General features: G+C 38.9%; 1 protein-coding gene across 10 annotated transcripts in view; it reads right to left on the reverse strand.

Moving 5' to 3' along the window:
* Positions 1 to 22,454, reverse strand: part of elna (elastin a) — a 52,110-nt gene that overhangs the window by 27,581 nt on the left and 2,075 nt on the right. For all 10 annotated transcript variants that reach the window (XM_061719314.1, XM_061719315.1, XM_061719321.1 and 7 more), the window contains exons 2-5: positions 7,994 to 8,047; positions 7,083 to 7,130; positions 3,658 to 3,753; positions 3,365 to 3,391 (exon numbers count right to left, since the gene is read on the reverse strand). In XM_061719314.1, the coding sequence (XP_061575298.1) occupies positions 3,365 to 3,391; positions 3,658 to 3,753; positions 7,083 to 7,130; positions 7,994 to 8,047 (225 nt within the window). The remainder of the gene's footprint in view (positions 1 to 3,364; positions 3,392 to 3,657; positions 3,754 to 7,082; positions 7,131 to 7,993; positions 8,048 to 22,454) is intronic.

Raw genomic sequence — 22,454 nt, forward strand, 5'->3', positions numbered from 1 at the left:
AATTTAATTAACTGTTGGACAAACATTTTCAAAACTTAAGTCACTTTTCACTGTTTACAGAGCATTTACATTTTTTATATCAGAAATGGTTCATTAGATATTGATGAGTGAGTTGTACTGCTTCCAATGGTTTGATTAACATGTAGTGTTGAAAGGGACAGATCAAGATTCCTTGGATGCCTTTTCTTCAGTATGGTCTGTAGGTGAACTGAACCAAATTCCTGTTAAAATCTATTGAATGGCCTCAGACAAGTTTCATTCAGTTTTACATTCAGTCTTTTGAAAACGGCAGGAACATTTTATTGAAGGAAATTGTTGATTGGCTGTGCTTGATTTAAGAGCTTGAACTGACTCCAAAGGATAAAAGAAATTTTGCTCTGGACTATACAGCCCTACTAATGTGAGCCAAAACATGAAAACTGTTACTCTTATTGGAGATGCTTCCAAGGTAAGTATATTTCATCATAGATCTTTAGGGCATTCACAATCCAAATGTCAGATTAGATGTTTTTAAAATATATTAGTTTTGCTTCCAAGACACTTTTAGGACTAAAAAATGGGAGGAAAAATGGTAAGTGCTAAAAACACAATGGGGTTCTTGCACCGAATAGATGGAAGTACATTATTTATTTATTTTTTATCTGAAAAATTACATTTATATGAAATGGATTTAGTCTAATGAAAATATCAACATGTGTCTGACATAAATCTTACTTCTATTAAGTCATTTTGGTGTGTATGAAGTTACATCACTTGATAATTAGGTCATACTGTTTAGATAAACAGCCATATTACTGTTCACAATATCAATGTCCTTGTTTGTTACTGGCCAGCTGGTCGCGACGAGAGTCTCCATCAGGGAAACAGTGTTATACATAGCAACAAATATCCCATATCTGGCCCTTTAATGAACTGCTGGGCCAACAATTTGCAGATTTCTTTCATTTTGGTGAAACCACAAAAAAACCCTAACTAGAACAAGAACATGTTTTATGAACAAAAGCTACTGATTTCCACAAGAAGGGAAGCCCAGAAACAGTTTGCGGCCAGGCAGCTTTTGGTTTCTTTCCTTTAATCACTGACTATATTCTCACACATTTGAACCACAAATTTTAGAAGTGTTGACACTAATAAAAAGCTGACTGTACAACACTATCAGAACAAAAATGAGTAATCGCTCTGATGTGCAGTTTTGATGACCCTTTTTGATAAAACCAATAAACAAAATATAAAATACTCAAAGGTGATTAAGCAATATAGGATAAAGATACAAGCTTTCGTTGCTCTAAACTGATGTAGACACACAAGTAACATACGTATAATGTTGCCAATTATTTTCACTTGTGTTGTTCGAGAGAAGACTGACGAGTGAAGCCTAGACACATATTTTCTCATAACGCCTCGCATCCAGACACATCCTTCCTCGTAACAGAACAGGTCATTGAAATGGTGCAATAAAACTACCCCAATAGCAAAAACTGTAAACTTTATGTTTTGTGTTTACAGCTTTCAAGCTGCTTGAAAGTAACAAGAGGTTAACTTGCACGAGTCATATTTTGGCTAGTGAACCCACCTTTGCATGAGGCAAGACTAGAAAAGTGTCCAGCAGCTGCTTATGAGGCCATTAGAAGTTCCTCCTTTCAGCTTTCAGTGCATTGTCAAAGCCGAATGCTGACAAGCTTTACAATTAGCTTAACATTTACAAGATCTTGCATGAGTAGCAGTGCAATTCCCTCCAGTCACGCTACGCAAAAAAACTAGCTGCTGTTCTCTATTACAAGTCAGGCAAGGTGCATGTGTGGAATGGAACGACACTGCATGACTCGAGAACAACCAATAACTCCTTACGTGCGCGTAGGTATCCCCTCTAAAGTCGTATACCAGTTTGAATACATTTAGCTGCTGTTTTTAAAAACATGTTTATTTTAAATGGGTCAATGGGTTTCTGTGCTGGTAACACATCTGGCATCCCCTTTGCAGACGAGCACTGATGTAATGGATTACACCTAGTGTGGTTTGCTTCGAAGTAAACTGTACATTTATATATTATTGGAAAAATTATACTTGCAAGGTACATTTAAAGTTCTCACATCCAGATATACATGGATTGCTTCAGGCAACATTCTTCTAATGAAATAGAAAAATCCCACTGCATTCAGATCACTAAACCACCACAAAGCTGATTAACTCCTCTGTGAATTCACGCCTATCCTTTCATTTAAATAACATTACTGCAGGGTAATGTTATTCTACCCTCATTCATTCCACATATAAGAGATTAATATGGATTCTGGATTCAAATGCAGACGCTAATTGCCATTTGGAAACATGCAAGTAGCTGGTTTTGATAGTGTTTGTTTTAGGTTTTCCCACCAACTTAATGTCTGCCATGTGCACCTGGTGAGGGAAAGGGATAACTCAAATATAAGCCAGGAATGTTTCACCAGGAATGCTCTGCTATTTCCAGCCAAAATCAACTTCCGCCAAATACTGGATATTAGGTCATTAAAAAAAAATGGCCCTCCAGCAAGTCTTGTTGAAGACTGGGGGTGTGGCAGTCCAAGGGGACCCTCCTGTAACTTGCTCCATGTGTTATCAGGACTACAAGATGATTGCTTCGTTCCTTATCTTCATAAACACAGAGGTAGGCGGAGATTGTATCAGCGGTGCTAAGGGAAATTAAGACGATAGCTCAACAGTGCTAGAGCACCAACGGGGCACATAAGAAAATATAGCAAAGGAAAATATTTACAGTTTAGTATCAGAGAGAAGGGCTGTGGTAACTTTCAACACGGAGGTTTCCATATATTGTAAGGCTCTAACATTACAATAACATTAATCAGTGCTCTGGCACCATTGTGTGGCAGGCATTGATGGCTGTTTGCACTCTGCCAGTCATCACTCCTTCATTCTCTCAATATAGATGAGGTCAAGGAGTGGTGGGATGTGAAAGGCCCGGCTCACTCAGTTACTCAGCTGCACGGCCAGTATAAACCAACTCTGACCAAAATACATGAGTTTCTAAAACCACTAAAAAGGCACGTGCATCGTATCTGTGCGGGTCTGTTTACTCTGATGATTAATTAATGTAGTAAAATCTTTACATTTGCTCACTTTGCCTACTCTATAACTATAAATCATATTTCCTTTCAAGGCCCTCCAACAATAAATATATTGCAATGGATTTTTTTTAATACTTAAGGCTTTCACAGCTGTATCACATAAACTGGTCAAGAAGATGTTTCTAAATATTTCATAGACCTGTAAACTTTCTCTAACTTATTTTAAAACACACTCAAGTATGATTGTAGATCAAATACTTGTTTCCATGTTACTAAAAAAGATTTGTAAAGGTTCATCCTACCTGGTTTAGGGCCTTTTCCACCTTGCCCTGTTGGTTAAGAACAAACATACTATTAGAGGACTGTATGCTTTCATGATATAAAATTATACCATCTTTGAGCCAAGACACAAAGGGTTCACATGCCACAAGTGTAATTCAAACTTGGCATTGTGAAATATTGATTGTTTGTCATCTCATCAAGGAGGCTTTTATGCCCGTTCAGATGTTGGGCCTCATTGTTGGTACTGACAGCATCTCTGCTAAAGCATGTAAATGTGTGTAAGGTGGGTTTTTTTCTTTCTAAATCTTCATACCTGTTGGCAGTCCTCCAACGCCTAGTCCACCAGTCCCAGCACCTCCTGGCACCAAACCACCAGGAACCAAGCCTCGGCCTCCAGCTCCATATCCTCCTACAGTTGGGGTCGAACATAAGTGACATGTGTGACTGGAATCAGTGCAGTCGTTACTGTTGCTGGCACGTTCATACTATCACAGAACCTGGGCCAAGCATGTAAGGGGGATAGACAGTTACAAGTTCCTATATTGATTACATATGGAGAAGTTGGATATGCTAATGGTGTTAAGAGCAAGCAAGAGAAGAAATCATCTGCCACTGATTATGAACTTAACTGCAATCAAACTCATCCTGTGCACACAGTGGTGAAGGGGAAACCTCAGTTTCTGTCATCACGTACTTATGTGTTATATGTGTTTATTAGTGAAATAATAATGACTTCTACTATACACTGAAAGGATACATAGCTAAACTGTTATAAGTCTTCATCTTCTAACCTTTAAAATCTGCTAGCTCAGTATCAGTAGCTGATTCAAAACATACTGTTTATTGACACCACATTTCCAACATTACAGTAGTTTGAGAAGACATGACAAGGAAGTGTTACTAATCAACATGACAAAAGGGAAGTTGGTTCTCTCCCAAAAAAGATGAATTGTTTCTCTTTTTGTTTGTGAGTATGCATCTTACATGGTTGAATACCATTAACATAATGCACCTGAACCACTGTGATTGTTAACAACAGCACTTTTCCTGTGGTCATGGCATTGACTATAAAAATGTGCACAGGGTCAAACTTGTTCAGCAAATGGGAGCTGAAGCTATGCCAAGATTCTTTATACAGTTGATGACCTGCTACCGAAGTGGTGTCTGCCACAGAGCTGAGCATATCTATGGATGTGTGAGGTGACAAATACCAGGCAGAGTAACTGAGGATGTGCTTCATGCCTAATGCTAGAAAGGACCATTTGGGTAAATAAATAATAAATAATAAATAAACACTGTTTAAAATGTTGGAATCACAAATAGAGAAAAGAATGAAAGTTCATGAAAGTTCCTCCAAATACAGAGAGATACAAAAAAGGACAGTAAAGACTATCCAAGTCAACCTAAACTTTTAGTTGATATAAAAATGTCCTTCATAAACAAATGTTTCATCAGAACAAGAGGAGGCTTAAAGAATGCTTCTCTGTACATGAGACAAAATCTTAATAAAATAATACACACAGGTGTAATTTCCACTGGGGACGGGGAGAACATGCGGGACAGACTACTCATGCGAACGGTAGCGTTCACATTCTTGCAGGAGGGTTGTTATAATGGAAATGTCTGAAACTTCTCTCTGTCAGCGAATACTGAAGTTAGTTTTATGTTGGACATTCAACAGATATTCACAATTTATTCGCCAGGCTCTCATTAAGGGAACAGCAATAAAATAGCAAGTGCTGAAACATGGCAGATTTTTCATTTCAACGGCCTCCTTACCATCACTCTAAACTCAAGCCGAATTGCTGTACTTAAAGAGCCAAATAAAATTAAAGCTGCAAGCAGCGATGAACGGGCCCTCGCACCCTTGTGTACGTTCAGGTGTGCTGCAGTATGCCGCTTGTATGACTTGCATGTAGATTCTTCAGGCCTGGACATTTAGTGGATGACACCAGCCACGACTCTCTATATCAAACCATTTTAAAAGTTATGGCAGAAAGTAGGAACTATCAAATATCGACCAATCAGAAGAAGGGGCGGGGCTAATTTGCAGCAATTATGTTCAAGGACTCAAAACCGAGTCCGATGACACCTCCCACAAGTCTTTATGTCAAAGCATTCAAAGGTTGTTGCAGAAAATCGGAACTATCACATATCGACCAATCAGAAGAAGGTGGGGGGCTAATTTGCACCAATTAAGGTGAAGGAGTCAAAACCGAGTCAGATGACACCACCCACGACTCTCTATGCCATACCATTTAAAAGTTATAGTACAAAATAGGGACTATCAAATATTGACCAATCAGAAGAAGGGGCGGGGCTAATTAAGGCCAATGAAGGTCTAGTACTCAATACCGGGTCCGATGACACCACCCACATGTCTTTATCACAACCCGTTCAAAAGTTATGGCAGAGAAAAGTTTTCTAGGGGGCGCTGTTGAGCCGTTAGGCAACGCCCATTAATGCAAACCATGAAATATCAAATTCATCGCCAGGCCTGGCTTGGGTGCAAAATTTGGTGACTTTTGGGAAACTATCAAATATGGACCAATCAGATGAAGGGGGGCACGCTTTTTGGCGTCTAGCGTCGCCACGGTAACACTTTTGGCCGAGAAAAGTAATGCGCGTCGTCACAGGATGGAGACGCATATTTTGATGTATAACATACCTGGGTGCACGTTACGGTTCGGGCCGTATTAACTGCCAAAGGAATGGCATAAATTGTGCTAAAATTACACGATTAATTGAAAATGGCGGACTTCCTGTTCGGTTTCGGCCATGGCGCCAAGAGACTTTTCTTTAAGTTGCGACATGATACAGGTGTGTAGCGATTTTTGTGCATGTACGTCAAACCGTATTGTGGGGCTTGAGGCACAAAGTTTTCTAGGGGGTGCTGTTGAGCCATCTTGCCACGCCCATTAGTGCAAACCATTAAATATCAAAGTTTTCACCAGGCCTGGCTTGCGTGCAAAATTTGGTGACTTTTGGGGCACGTTTAGGGGGGCAAAAAGGCCCTCCTTTCGTCAGAAGGATAAAGAATATAGAAAGAATGAATAAAGAATTCCTACGGATACAATAGGGCCTTCGCACTGTAAGTGCTCGGGCCCTAATAAAAGATTAAATAGGTCTACACTGACAATGTCTCAAATATGGTTTATGGCTCCTGTTTTCCCTTCAATATTTGTCATTTTGTGTATTTCTTTTATGTCAAGAGACAGATGAGGAGGACCGGATCAAAATACAGTCTGATACAAGAAGAAGCAGAAGCACAAGGTTACATGAACCCTTTCATGTCCAAAATATATTAAAAAATAGAAAATAAACAGTGGAACTGGCTGATATTGTTTCAAAACTGATAACACACAAAATGCAAATACATGGTGATGATTTCCATTTTTCATAAAATTATCCTCTCAATTCTTTTGTGGATTATACCATTTAATAATACACAATGTAAGACAGTTTTTCCACTACAGTCCCCATGTATATATAAATGCAGGAAATTGACTTTTTCTTCCCTGCCAGAGGACCCCAGCTCTCTGTTGTGTGTTTCCCCCCACTTTTCAAACCAAAGTAACATCCATGATAATACATGATACATCATAAAACATATTCATTATTATTTTTATTTCCAAATCACTGATGGAGCTACGTCTCCAGTAAACCTATGATAAAACAGAAGCAAATCTTCATATTTCATATTTGTGGAAAAATCATAAATCCTCAGCCTCCACTCACCTGCAGCTTTGGCTGGTTTATAGCCTGCAGAGCCTCCTCCAGCCGACCCTAGTAAAACAGCAGACATACAGATTATCGATTTATGGGGTGCCTATATGCAGTAAGGTAATGGACTTTTTTTTCCATAACTTTATCGTCACAACAGCTGACATTTGTTTTGCTCTCTCCCAGGACGCCTGGAGAGTGGATTGTTAGACTGTCATTGTATACATGTACTCATAAAGTTTTATATAATGATGGATCAGGGGGCAATTCGAGCATTCTTACGGTTCAAGACTTATACCCTGGACACTTTACGTTTCAGAGTTTTGCCAGAAAAATATAAATAAGTATATTAAATGTGTGTGTGTGTGTGTGTGTGTGTGTGTGTGTGTGTGTGTGTGTGTGTGTGTGTGTGTGTTTGACCGTGGAGTCAACGGGATCTTTTTGATTTCATGATTCAAACACTGTTTTGCTGAGCTGCATTTTGGCTGCAGGGACCTGTTGCAGGAAAATGTTCTTCCTTCATCTCCCTCAGTATCCTCTACAGAAATCATGGGCTAAACAAATGCACATTTAAAAAAAAAAAAAGAACTCTTGAATAACTATGTTTCGCAACAATGTATTTTCTCTTTAAGTGATAAGTGATCCCATATTCTTAAGATGATATCTCTCCCACTGCCTCTACCAAAATCCTACAAACTACATAAATTTGCCTTAATTTCTTGCAGCAGCTGTAAACCAAATACTAAATGGGGGCTTCTGCGAATTCCATCATGAATTAAGAGCTTGAGAGCTTTAGTAAAGTCTCTCCCCCCACATTTACCCATAAAAGTTTTGTTTTACTAAAGGCAAACAGATTTCTTTGTTTGTTGTTGTTGCTGTTGTGTCCTGGATCGTTTTTGTTAAGACTGGCCAGTGGATGGTGTTACCTGGAAAGAATCCAGCTCCTGGTCCAAACTGAGAGCCAGCAGGTAGATACACACCTGGAACACACACAAAGTAAAAGGATGTCCGCTTTGACCATATGTTTGATACTAACAAACCTCCAACCAGACAGTTCAGCTGTCAATGTTTTACAGATTTTTTTCCTTTTTTTATTGCACATCATGTATTTTTTTCATTCTTATACAATGATTCCATTTAATAAACATTCTCAAACGCATCCATCATCTTTGACCCAGACAGCACCACTGAAATCTGTCCTTCATGTGAACATCTGGCCTGCATCGGAGCAGCGATGGAGCGCACGAAGAAACGTGAACGCAGTGCGTCCAGCCAGAACCAGAGAGAAAAAAACACAACATATCTTTATAGGTTGATGAGGAGCAAGTTCAAATTGTTCTCATACTGATGAGGTACTGGATTTGGAAACGTTCTTTAGGAAAAGTGCCTCAGCTTTCTGGACACGCCCAGCCCCTATCAACCCCCTCATGTATCTGCCGGCTTTATTTCTTGCTCGTTTTCTGGCTACGACTCAAAGTAACTCCTGAGATGGTCATTCTGGATCCAGACATGGTGGCCTCATGTGTGTAAGGAATAACAACTGAAATCTTTAAAAAAAAAAAAGGAATAAAAAGAATGACTCTAGTTGTTCTGGGACAACTAACAGTTTAATCCTGCGGGACTCGTGAGCTAAGGCAAGAGTAACAAAGTTATACTTTTTTGAGGGAAAAACCTGGTTTGCATCACAAAAATACAATGCAAATGAGAGAATGTGGCTGCAGAACCACAATGATTATATGTAATGGCTGTTACATATGTTGAGAGGCCAATTAATTTAAGCCATATGGCAAAGGCAGTCGTGTTTATTAGAGAATACTGTGTGAACACTGGGCTTCCAGTTCTGTGCAATGAGTGTATTTTGTTATTTGGAGAAGAGTATTGCAAGCCATTACCGTCCAGTCATACCATAACTGAAGAAATATCCATGACATATGATAATTTAAGAAAGCCCAAAAGTACAAATCTGTGAATGATTTTGAGGATGCTGTCATACGGTTTTACTGCAATGAAGGCTTGAAGCTTCTCACTAATGAGCTGTGACAGAATTAATGGACCTGTGCCACTATTATGTCAAGCTTAAGAAACGGATAAGTTTGTGACAGTTAGTAGAATTGCAAAATGCAGACATCCAGACGTGTTTGGGACTGGATGTCAAAATGTTATAATATGGACAGGAATCTTCCACGCCAAATGTATTGTGAATCAAAACCCCAAATCTGAGAACCAAAATTCAGAAACTGCAACTAAGAGATAATATTTTCGAACCAATAGTCAATTACATTTCTTGGCTACATTTTTCTTTTCTTGTGATCACGTCTAAAACCATCTCTGTTTTTGAACCGGTTTTGTTAGTTCCGGTTTTTCTTTTTGCCTTTGCAATTTTGAAACAAGTGTAAAATCAGCACCATGTCAATCTACAGTCAGGAGGCAGGACATAGCTGTTATTTAGTAGCTCATTGGCATTAAGTCGACATTGGCAGCGGTATGTTATTAGTGTAATGCCATTAGTGTTATTATCTGCTATGACCTTCCAGCTGTAGATTGACACAGTGCTCATTTGATACTAGTTTCAAAATTGTAAATTTAAAAGGAGAGATTGGTTTTAGACCTAGTAGCACAAAGGAAATTTTTGCTATTTTTTTGCACAGGGAAAAAAAACTCACTTTTACTACACCGTCCAGGATTTAAGTCCAAGAATTTGATTGGTCACTTTTGTGCATCAAAAAAGTAGTGTTAGGGGTTGGAAGTAGTTTTTCAGCATGTTCACGACAACGTGTCTGCTAATGTGATTTTAACACCTCGTTTTCTACTTGCTTCTTTGCACTCATGCCACATGTCCGTCAGTCCATTCATTTCTATGGGAACCTCCTTATTCTCTGCTAAACTCAACTTTTTGGTGTTTTTCAGAATATTTTAACTCAAGAGGTGAGGTTTGAGAAAACATATAGGCTATGCTCTGCTAGCATGATATCTCCCAAGCACTAGAAAAAACTTTTTTTGATTGTTATTTTGAACTACCAAATCAATGCTGCATCATTAGCATTAGCACAGAGCTAACCTGTCCATAAAGTAGCCTACTTTGCTTTTGAACCGCAGTAGGCACAATCTGTATTTTATGCAGTGTAAACGAGGTGTAAGATAAATGTTCCTGATTTGAAATTAGTTTTTGTTGTTGATGTCATTTTACGTAAACCAGTTATATTGTTCATCTATTACTGACAATTTCAGTTTAGGTGGAGCGGGTGTTGCATGAGACTGGGAGGGAATGGAGGTCACTGTAGTCACTGTAGACTCCATGAAAAATGACAAGCTTCCGTCCATAGCTGTGCTGTCTGTTACCATGTGGAGATCGTGAACAAATTAAGGATTATATTTAAACATAAACATTTAATGGTGTTGCTTGGGAGACATTGTAAGGAGTTTTTTTTATCTTTATTTTACCAGGTAAAAGTTTGAGAAAGAATTCTCATTTGCAAACAAGACCTGGTCAAGGACACCAGCAGACATACACAGAGACATAAAAAAAACATATATACGACATAATAAACACACTAAGTACCAACAAATAAATTAGCACATAAAGTTGTACAAGAAATAAAAAGAACTAAAAGTAACAAGAGCAATTAAAGCTGCAAGCAGCGATGAACGGGCCCTCACTCGACGCAGGATGGAGACGCACATTTTCATGTATAACACACCTGGGTGCACGTTACGGTTCGGGCTCTGAAGCAGCTGAAGAAATGGCATAAATTTCGCCAAAATGACGACGATTAATTCAAAATGTTCAAAATGGCCGACTTCCTGTTCTGTTTCGGCCATGGCGACAAGAGACTTCTCTTTAAGTTGCGACATGATACAGGTGTGTACCGATTTTCGTGCATGTACGACAAACCGTATTGTGGGGCTTGAGGCACAAAGTTTTCTAGGGGGCGCTGTTGAGCCATTTTGCCACGCCCATTAATGCAAACCATTAAATATAAAATTTTTCGCCAGTCCTGGCTTGCGTGCAAAATTTGGTGACTTTTGGGGCACGTTTAGGGGGGCAAAAAGGCCCTCCTTACGTCTGAAAAAAAAAGAAGAAAGAAAGAAAGAATTCCTACAGTACAATAGGGCCTTCGCACTGTAAGTGCTCGGGCCCTAATAATCAGGAACAGCCTGACAAATATTTTGCTTGAAGGTGGACAACCGTATCAAAAGCATAGGTTTGAGAGCATGTTGAAGAGAGTTCCAGTCATTTGCTGCAGCATAACGAAGTGAATTTCATCCAAAAATAGTGACCAAGGAATGAGAAACTTGATATAGTGACTTGATCCAGTATGATATGTTTTATTAGCTGGGTGAAGAAGAGAAGACAGATACAAAGGTGTTTTTCCCAAAATGGGAAATATTGCAACTGCAATTCTTTAACAAACTCTATCCATTTAGATAACTGCAGTGATGATCGCAACATGGTCTCTTGACAATACAGAGGTAACTAAGAAAAATTTAGAAGCAGTTCATGAAGAGCCAACACGTTGTTTAAAAAGGCCGAATGTAACCAGGTGTGTTTTCTTGTTCAAGGTGCTACTGTTACTGGCTTTGAATGTTGGTTTTGGAGACATCTGCTCTCTTGTTGTACCAAAACCGTGTTACGTCAGAGAATCTTTTACTGGTACTATTTTTCTGGCAATTCTGGCTTATCTACCTGTGTACAGTTACCTGAGATAACTGTTTGTGGCTGCAGTTGAAAGAGACGACTGGGGCAGGAAACAAAAATTACTTTGATTTTGCTGATGGAAAAACTTCAGACCATGAAAGCTAGATGAATTTTCCTAAATGATCAAACATTCCTTCAAAGGAAAGGAAAGGAAACATTCATATTATAATGTAAAAAAAGAGAAAACAATCTGTTGTCTGATTCTAAGTGGGACAATATTCAGTTGTATACTGTACACAAGAACAGAGCTTAGTACAGTATCTGGTTGTAAGACGTTATTTGATGATAGAGACAATTACAGCAGAAGAACAGTGAAGTAAACCAGAGTATGTGGTTTACTTCACCAGCGAACCAATAGACAGGGTGTCTCTTGTTTCATCCTAATTTATCAAAGCCCTAAGACACTGAGGATAACATTTATGAACATGCTTGTGTTCATAAGCATCTGACAGTTTGCCTGACCGCACTTCAGTCCCATATATCTCAGGTGCAGGCACCACACAACTTATGCAAAGCGATTGTTCTCAGTTTTGCGGCTTGATTTTGGAATCAGACCTAGTTAGGGTGTACCCTGTTCCTTCCCAGATGACAACTGGGATCGACTCCAACCCCGTCTTGACCCTGAACACGATAAAGTAGTTGTAGAAAATGAATGGATGGATGGATTTTACAATCAAAAGGAGGATTTCCTGTCTCGGCAAGCGAGTATGAGTCTGTTCCACTTTTCCTATCGCTTAAAATCCCATCATAACACTATACCTTTTTTACAGAGTGCACAGGGTTCACCAGGACCATTCATCCAAGTAAGGCACATTCTGACCTCTGCCAAAAAGTCTGAGCTACCACAATAAATTTGAAGACTTCTTCATGATTGTCTTAATTTAAGTCATCATCATGTGCTTACATTCCTTGACAGTCCAGCCAGGTCATGGGAGTGTGTGAGGGATAAGATTGACTTACCAAATAGAGAAGAGATGAGTTGAAGCAAAAGTGATTTCACAGTAAACTCCAAGGAGGAGGTTGCTTTGATTTTTATGTGATATGATTGAGGCGAACAAATATAAAATCCTAGGAATGAAAATGATAATGAAAATGTCTATGAATATGTGATGTTATTAGCAATCTTATACTGTAAAAACAGAGTTAAAGATACGATGGGGAAATTGTTAAATTCAGTCTTGTGTGTGCAAACCTGCTTTAGGCAAATAGTTTCCTCTCCAACAGAGGAATTTATAGCCTGTTTAAGGCCAGTGCATGCTCTCCGCAAGGCTGCAAGGGTGAGCGTAATGCCAAGTTCTCAATCTGGCACAGTAAGTGGAGATCAGGAATCCATCCCTAAAACTTGCAATCCTGAGTTAGTGACCACATGGACTGTATAGTCAAAAATGTATGGCCACAGACTGAGAATGAATCATGAAGAGAGAGCAAAAGGAGCCACAGAGTATGTTTAGTTTTGCCACAAGAAACAATTTCAATTTTTCCCTAAATCACGTGCTATATGTACCTATTGGGAAGGAAGCAACAAAGTCAGGTTTCAGCCTTTTCCATAGTGCTTGGCACACCTCCTGAACCATGACTAACAAGGTGCCACAGCCCAGGGACACAATCACAAGTGGACAACTCTAAATGTGCCTGTTGACACTTGGCACCAACATGCATTTCTGCATACATCTCAAGTAGCAACTTGTGGGTAAATCTCACTGCGAGGCAGTAATGCAGTAAACCAAGAAAAACAACACTCTTACTGTTATCACTGTTTATGGTAATTTATGGTTCCGCTTTACATAAATAATCTATAAAAATATAGATGACAATATGTCATTCTACACGCCCCACATTATGTTACGTGGATAACGCCTCCCGACTTGCCTTCAGGCTTGGGGTGGCAAATAACACGCCTTGTGTTTATATGACCAAACATTAATTAAATACACACTCATCATCAAGCAATAATAGCGGGATCCAATCTAAAATCGCGTCCACAAATGAAATGTTTTTACATCTATACATCTAAGGCTGTCCACTGGTGATCATATCACTTGGAGATGGATTTTAAAACGCGGTGTAAACAGGGCCTGTAGCTGCTGTACTTTGCTCTAAAGAAAAACTGCAGGTCTTGATGGCTATTTCTGCTGATTTTACAAGATGCTTTTAAAATTGACCCATATCTGATATCTGCATTTACATCGGTTACCACATTGGAAACAACATTGACGGTATGGACTTAGATACTGACCTGAAAAAAAAAGGCTGCAAGGGAGAAAACCGTTGCTATTTTTCAGCGAGTGCATCAAAGGTGAAATGGGAAATGTGGACCGGTTTCCATTAGTGCACTGGTATATCTTCTCACTGTTCCATGGTATTTATACTAGGGGTGTCAAATTAGCGCGTTAATTGCGATTACCGTATTTTCTGGACTATAAGCCGCACCTGTATACAAGCCGCATCCGCTCTATTTAAAAAAAAAAAAGATATGCAAGCCGCAGATATTTATGTTAGATTATATATTTACTACATGAACAGAAGGATTTTGAACTGTAAATGATGTACATGTTTGTACCTAAATAGATCCTTTCCTAACTGTGTCTTTTACCACGGCAGCAACTTTGCTGATTAAAACGGGACAGAACCAAGAGAAAATAACTGGTATTTATTTATCTATTTATCTGTTTGAAATCTGCTTCTAGCTACTTCTATCTGCTATAGAAGAAGTAGCGTATTCTTCTTTGCATTTATTTAGTCTTAGTTTTGATTCTAATTCCGCGGTGGAAGAAAAATCCACAGAATAGCCGCACCTTTGTATAAGCTGCACGGTTCAAAACCTATGGAAAAAGTAGCGGCTTATAGTCCAGAAAATACGGTAATTAATTACAGGCATATTTAGCGCGTTATGTTTTTTAATCGCTTAATCTATTTTTTAATCTCTAACTTTACTTTTTTCTGTTTGTAAGTTGCCTTTTTTGAGTTGTGGGAGAAAAACAATGGTCAGTCCCACCCTGAAGGCAATATTCTCTAAGCCATTATTTTCCAAAACATTCTTTGAAGTCAGTAAAGCATTAGGTATATTTTAAATCAGAGAAGAAACAAGGTGCCTTGTCCACATATTTTCATGAATTAACTGCATTAACAGTGCAAATGCACATATTCAATTCATTCATTTTGATATATTTCTACATGTGCATGATACCCAACACTGATCTTGTCCGAATCCATGTGCCTATATTAATGCTTGCACATCCACTAGTTATATCTGATCTGTGCCGTCAGGAGGTAAGAACTGGAAATGGATCATTTGAACAAGCCAAAAGTCACAGCCATTTTTTTGGAAGCATCTAACTGAGCCCTTGTGGTTTTTCCTGTGTTCATTCTGAACGCTGCTTATCGTCACAACAATACAACAACAACTCATACCTGTAGCAGATCAGTAAATATCATATCCTATCCTATCTGTGCTTCTGGAGAAACCATCAAATGGTCTTGAGAGATAAACACACTAAAAGTGGAAGTCAGAAAGGATTAATACATTACTAATAGTTATAGAAGGATGAAGCCAAGAGCTATGAAGACTTCCTTTATACTTGAAAATGTATCATTTTTTTCTGTCATTTAAATGAAAATAACTGACCAAGTTGAGCTCATTACTCTGCAGTGTTGCAATTAGTTTGGAGAACTTTGAGTGCTACAAGAGAAAATGAATGTACACGCACTTGCAACTCTAATTTAGACTTAAATGTGGCCACAGTTTAAAACTTTAGTGGATGAGCTGCCAGTAAGCAAGGAATACAGCCAGATCAATTCAGGAAATCAACCAGACATGTAGGATTTACTGTCTGTAAGCGACATGCCTAAGCTTCCAGAAGTATTTTCCAGGTTCATCACAAAACTAATATTATTTTCCAGTCAAAATGTCCTTTTGGGTCTTAAATGAGTTATCCAAGCCCCGTTGGAAAACATACAAATGTCTACCAAGCAGGTGGAGTAGAAACTGCTAAAAATGAATAATTTCAAAACTAAAATTAATATTAAAATTTGAGAACTTTTTGGCATCTACGTCAGGGACAAAGTCCTGAAAATCTGTCATCATCACTTGAGCTGCTGTCTGTAAGGCCCACATCTTTTTTTTGTTTGTTTACTTTTGAAAATTCTGAAATAGAAAGAACTTTAAACACTTTTGGAGGTCTGTGATGCTTATTGAATTACAAAACCTCCAAACTGCATGCCAGCCATCGACTTTGCATGAATAGGGTAAAGTTGTAGTACAGTCTGGAGTGATTTTGAGGATAATTGTTAACATACATGTATGACCATACTGGTTGAAATGGATGTGAATGGGAAGGATACCAGACCCATTTTACAAAAGAGATTTTTCATGAAGCGAATTGGTATGGCTGACCACGAATCCAGGAATGGCGCTGCATTGATAATGATATGCAAACACAGCGAACAGAAATGCCGAAATCACATCAGCAACGCCTATGTAGATCTTGTCCCTACAGTTTATTTGCCCTCTTGTTTCTCTCTTTGATTCTTAGCTTTCATCCTCCTCATGTATTGCATTGGAAATTGGCAAACAGTGAAAATGGTGCATTACTCCCACCAAGTGATATGGTGTGGTAGTTTGCTAAATCAGTGGTCCAGCACTGTAATGGAGACTAAAGGCTGTAAAATTACCGGACAGACTATCCATGACACCATCCATAAGTTTTCTGAAGAACGGTTTAGGAGCCTCCTTTTTCCTTATTATGTGGTGCCATGGCGCAAATGGATGAAACAAATAGGCCTGGGAATCCAACATGTCCACCTTACAGTACATCAATCAGAGGTAGCTGTGGCTTCCAGCTGATCACCACCAGAGGAGATGCGGGGCTACCTGCAAATGGCTGCAGCGGAATATCCTGTTCAAATGTCATTTCGGTGGCAAGTTCAAATTGGCCGCTGCTTTTAGCCGTTAGTACAAACTTCTGATTGCTTTGCTAAGCTTTGTAACCTGATGACAACTGATGAAGAATTGGTTATGGCTAGCCATTTTCAAAGCCAACTGTCAATAATCTTCACTTCATATTATTAAAAAATGTATTGCTTTCCATACATTCAGGTGATGTAGTACACTAGGGTGGCAGCCTAGTGGTTACAGAGGAGGGTTGGAGTTTGGAGGACCGGGTTCAAACCCCTGGATTGCAACCAAAAAGTCAACCACCTTCGGCCACATTGGGTTAAATGTAGAGAAAGAATTTCCCCATTGTGGGAGTACTAAGGGAATCTTTCTTTCTTTCTCCACGCTTGTCATGGATGTGAAATCTAGTTATGAAGACCGAAACCTTTTTTGAGCTAGACTGTAAATATTTTTATTTCTACTGTCAAGTTGAATTTAGGAACCAATGGAAATTGACTGGTTTTTGAAGCAAGCTCCCGGTGGTCAGTGGATGAACTCAAATTTTGTTACTTTAAGGTTGGCTTCAACCTGGAAGTTGGTACTTGATGGAGACTTTTAACGGCTGAAAGGACTGAGGAAAATCACAATAGCATATCCTGATCAGTACTAAACATTGGTTTCTCACAGAAAACAGCAGTTATTTGCTTAATAGGATAGGTTTTTTTTTTTATTGACAATTTCATCTTTTTCATGAAATTTCACATCAAACAAGGCAGCAGTATTGCAGATAAATATCTAGATTCAAACAGAAAAATATAATCTGCACTTACACAAATGAAAATATTAAAAAAGCTCAAAGGCTTACATAATAATAATTTTCAGTTATCTTATGTGTACAAATTCCTTTGTTTTTAGCTTTAGGCTGACAAAAAAATAACAAAATTATGAACCTCTTTGCCTTGTCTAGTTTTGCATTAAGTGACGCTTTCAATGTCAGCCTGGAAAGTAAAAAAAAAAAGTGGGACATTTATCAGCTGTTTCATTGGGAAGATAATTTTACATTAACGCTGGCAATAAAGCTTCTTAGAAAACACCATTATGATTTATCACAAATTGCAGTCTAAGTGGAACATTTATACTGGCTGAAATACATCATTTTATGGGGGACATGGGTTATTGCACCCAAAAATAATGACTGAATATTTGAGAAGTTAGGAAATTGTAAGTCAGAACTTGTTTTGTTACTAAATCAAATGAAAGCCAATGACGGAGTTTTCCAAAGTACCTCCCATGTTAACTCCAGTTTTACAATTGCTCTTTGTAGCTCTAAAGAGCTTAGGTTTACTTCATTTACAAAAAGCTGGTGAGTAATGTGACATTTCCCCCAACCCTGTGCTGTGGTCATTTAATAATCAGTTTTTGGGGAGGACTCAACAATTAGCTCGACTGTTGGAGATGGAAACAAACTCATTTGAGAGCTGACCGAACGCATGTAACCTAACAAGCACAGAAAGTGTATTTTCTTTACAAAAAGCAGACCCCTTCATGATCACGATGCACAGTTGGGGAAGTCCTGAGAAACACCACTTTCAAATGTGTTTACATCTGAAACAGCCCTACTTTAATATTACATCTATTAACAAATCAAGAACTGTTTGCTGTGTCCAAAGCCAAGATGTGATTAGACCTTTGGCTGTATAAAGAGACCTGCACAAACCCATGTGATGTCACAGCTTAGCTTTGCCCTCAAACTGCTACAGGCCAATCCCCAAAAAAGTCATAGTGGCCTTTTTGTGTAGTTGACAGCACAACAAGCCACATTGGCTGGCCTCGTCAACAAGGCCCGGACCCCCCTCTCCTCCGTCTACCACAGACTGTCCCCCCACCCCACTCTACGTTACATTAACGTAAAGAATCCACTTCTGACCTTATGTGTCACATTAACGCACATCCCAGGTCACCTCGGTACAGACTCATTATCCCGTCACTTTAGAAACAACATGTTGTACATTTTTTCTTTTAATATTATTTGCTCTTTTGTACTGCACCAATCATCACAACAAATTCCTTGTGCGTGTTAAATACTTGGCAATAAACTTATTTCTGATTCTGATTATCTCTGAAATATGAATGATTATGCTCTGTTTATGGTCTTTATTCAACTAGTAATTGTTTACTCAACTGGTTATACAGTACCTGAATAAGTAGTTGTATATATGGGCTGATGGGCTGCATAAAATGTTACAACCTTGTATTTTTGTCATGCATTTGAAGTCTAGCTATGGAGAGCAAAACTGTTTTTTTGAACCAGGCTGTAAATATTTCTGCTGCAAGGTTGGACACTTTAGCTTGGAGATGCATGGGGACTGATTTGCTTTTAATGCCAGATTGAGTTTCACTCTCAAACTGGATGTAGCCCCTTGGATTTGACAGGGTTTGGCCTCTTCTGAGGAAACTTGTCAAGAGCACCAAGAGCAACAACGCAACAACTGTGGTTTCTGTATTAAATATTAGGCAAAATAGATGTCAATTTGAAATTTAAAAAGAAACTTTACTTTGTAGTTTATCTGATTTCCTTTCCCTCTCTAGACTTGTGCAGCCTTTTCTCAGCAACACTTCACAAAAGCAGAATAACTGTGATCTGGCAGTATTTCAACCCCTCAGTCAAATCTGGACGTTTCTGAGCGAAGCTTTTCCACCAGACGGCAACAGGGAATCATTACAAATCTATTGCTTTCTTTTTTCGGTAGTTTGCAACAGATTTGGATTCTCCTGTGGAGGTGCTGCAGTGTTGATCAGGGCAGAGGAACAAGCAGGGGTTGAAGATAATCATCAACCATGTGAAATCACTAAAAGCTAGTGGAACAATCAGATCACATCGTGGCTCTATTCCAGTGATGGATTTATGTGACCATCTCAACCATAGAGCTCAGACAGTTTCAAGTGAAATGTTGAAAACCCACAAAGAGCTTCATTCACTATTCACGTTTTTCCTTTTCTAAGTGTGCCTTCATAAAAACGAATTTATTGATATGACACCTAGAAACAAAATTTGACTGAATGCTGCCAACTTAGTTATGTCAACATCTGAAACAGTCAATGTAAAATCCTGATAAAGTGAATTATGATTTTGCTAAAACTGACTTAAAATGTTTAATTCTCAATTGAATTTCCTCTCAGTATTGGATAACTTGGAAAAGAACTTGGACAGCAGTAGTAGTTGATGAGGAGGGCAACTGTACTAACAGAACGTATCTGATGCAATGCATGTCTTCACTTATATTTTTTTTCATAAACCAGACATACATTGCGACCGGGAGATGCTATCACTTATGGATGCGATCTACAAGTGAGTGAGGGTTATACAAGATACAAACCAATGTGTTCAAAGGAAATGTGAGCATGGACTACTGAGCAGACACCCTCAGTGTCTGTGTACAAACTGTTTCTATGAGTGTAAATGTAACGTGAAGACTTTGGGACAAACTTGTATGAATTTGAGTGAGTAATTATCTATTCTTAAAGGAATTGGATGTATTAAGTTTACAAAGGTAAGAATCATAATAAAGAAATGATGGGTTATATGATGAAAGGTTAAACATCAGATATTTACAGCCCTGCTTTGTTTTCTGTGACAACCTACGCCTCCATAAATCTCTGGTCTGGTCCATAGCCATAGTTCTTAAAGTGAAACATTTCAGCCAAAATATCAGTAATCACTCCTGGCTCCTGGAGATTTGAGAGTGACTTCCCAGTAAGGAAACATGCTTTGAAGTAAGACTGCAAAATGTTCTTGGAGTTGCCCAATCTCTTTCTCGGGATGCATGCCAGACAGAGTAAGATACAACTACATGGAATAAAGGTCTTTCACAAGAACAAACCTTGTTCAATCAGTGTGTTTGACGGAATGGATCCGACCCAAATGAGCATCACCTCAATGCAAATTACATCAACAAATGACAAACTTTGACCAGATATAATTTTAAAGAAGCTAAAGGCAAACCTTGATGTAAGAAACATCTGTGTATTGGTCTCACAATGTATTCCAATAGTTTTTCTTTAAATGTAAAGCAGAGTTGTTGAGCAATGTAATGGATACTGTAAATGTCACATTGATCCTGCATATTGAAGTTGGCACTCAGACTTGCTCGAAAAAGGATTAGAGCCAAAGAGGTGTTTACAGCACATTACCGAGAAAGATCTGACACACCACTTACCGCAGTCTGTTTAGGTATGTACCGGCAAGGCTGTGGTACTGCTGCACTTCAGACGTTCTGTTTTGACTGCCAATGAATGCTATCCAACCCGCACTGATTTCATTTAACTTTAGCTAAATCCAAGCAAATTTCCCTGATTTATATATTCAATTCCTTGGGGCCAACGTGAATATAGGCAAATGAGCTTCCAGACGTACTTTGGAAAGTTTCATATAACCTCTCTAAGTCTTTGGAGATCCTGAAGGAGCCGAACAGCTATTTTCCCATTTTAATCTCAGAACTAATTTCTTCCAGTCAATATTTAGCCACTATATTTCTGCTGAAGGACACACTGATGTGTGGCACAAGTCCACCTGGAATGTATGGATTGATATATGTCAAGGTTAATATCCCAGGGAGGGTTTGCTTGAATTTTGTGCATTTTCGGTGTTTTAAAAAAGAAAGAAAAAGAAGGGGCTTGAGTTTCAATCAACTATATAAGCACTGGAAATGAAATGCTACAGAGCAAAAGCTCCATCAAAATGGATTCTTTGCATCTGACTTTTTTGTTAAATACAAAGGTCAGCTTCATTTATTACACAAGGGAGAACCAACAAACACATAGCTGGGGATGAAAGCAGGCTGGAATGGTTGGGAACTGTTTTCTGGCAAAAGATTCCCTGATGAAATGCTTTCTAGTACAAGAACAGCCAGTTTGTTCTGCCCCTGTAGGCCTAACAGAGGTGCATGATGGCTACAAACTCTGCGCAGAGGAAGAAATTAAACCATCATAGGGACGAGTGAGACTTCCTGCTTTCCTTGCAGGTGTTCCCTTTAGGGGAACATCTGTCTCCATCTAACGCTATCATCTGCTTCCTTACAAGTAAGCTAATGAGTAAGTGACCAAAAAAAAAAAATAAGCACTATAATAATAATCACTATAATAGTCACTCAAATTGAGTCATTAGCCACTGGGAAAACCTGGTTGCATTGCTTAGCATCCTGGAAGAGCATCCCCCAGTTAAAGCTGGGCCGTTGTCTTCCTCCCACTGAAAACGGGCTGGTGTATCCGTCCTGCAGCTGTGGCAGCACCAAAAATACCAGCACAGATGGGAGAAACTGAGACCAGCACTGTGTGTGTCTCACAGGAACAACTACGTAGAAATGTTAATAATTTTATTGGCGTTTATTCAGAGTTGTGTTTTATTCATTGGCAACTGAATAAAACAGCCAGTGACCAAAGATATGAGGGACTTGTTGCAGACTGGGACATTAAGTAAAGGAACGGGAATGCAGTAAAGAGAAAGGACACACTGGGGAGGGACTCATGCATCTTCATAGGTTCACTGTGAATGCACAGCTGGAGTGGAGGTGGAAAGAAGAAGGATTTCCAGTATGTCTTCATACAGCTATTTCTATGTCAAAGTGGCTGAAGACAGCACTTCATATTAACAACAGTGAAATTAAAAAAATAATTTCATTTCATCAGATGTGTAAAGATGAAAAGACGTGGTTGTTGCAGCATAGTGTACTTACAAAGCCTATTAAGTGTACTTTCACCCCATATAGTACCTGCACATAGCCGCAGAGGAGTGCAAGACGGGATGCATATATTAACGAAC

The sequence above is a fragment of the Cololabis saira genome, chromosome 4 (assembly GCF_033807715.1).
Source record: "Cololabis saira isolate AMF1-May2022 chromosome 4, fColSai1.1, whole genome shotgun sequence".
Lineage (NCBI taxonomy): Eukaryota > Metazoa > Chordata > Actinopteri > Beloniformes > Belonidae > Cololabis > Cololabis saira.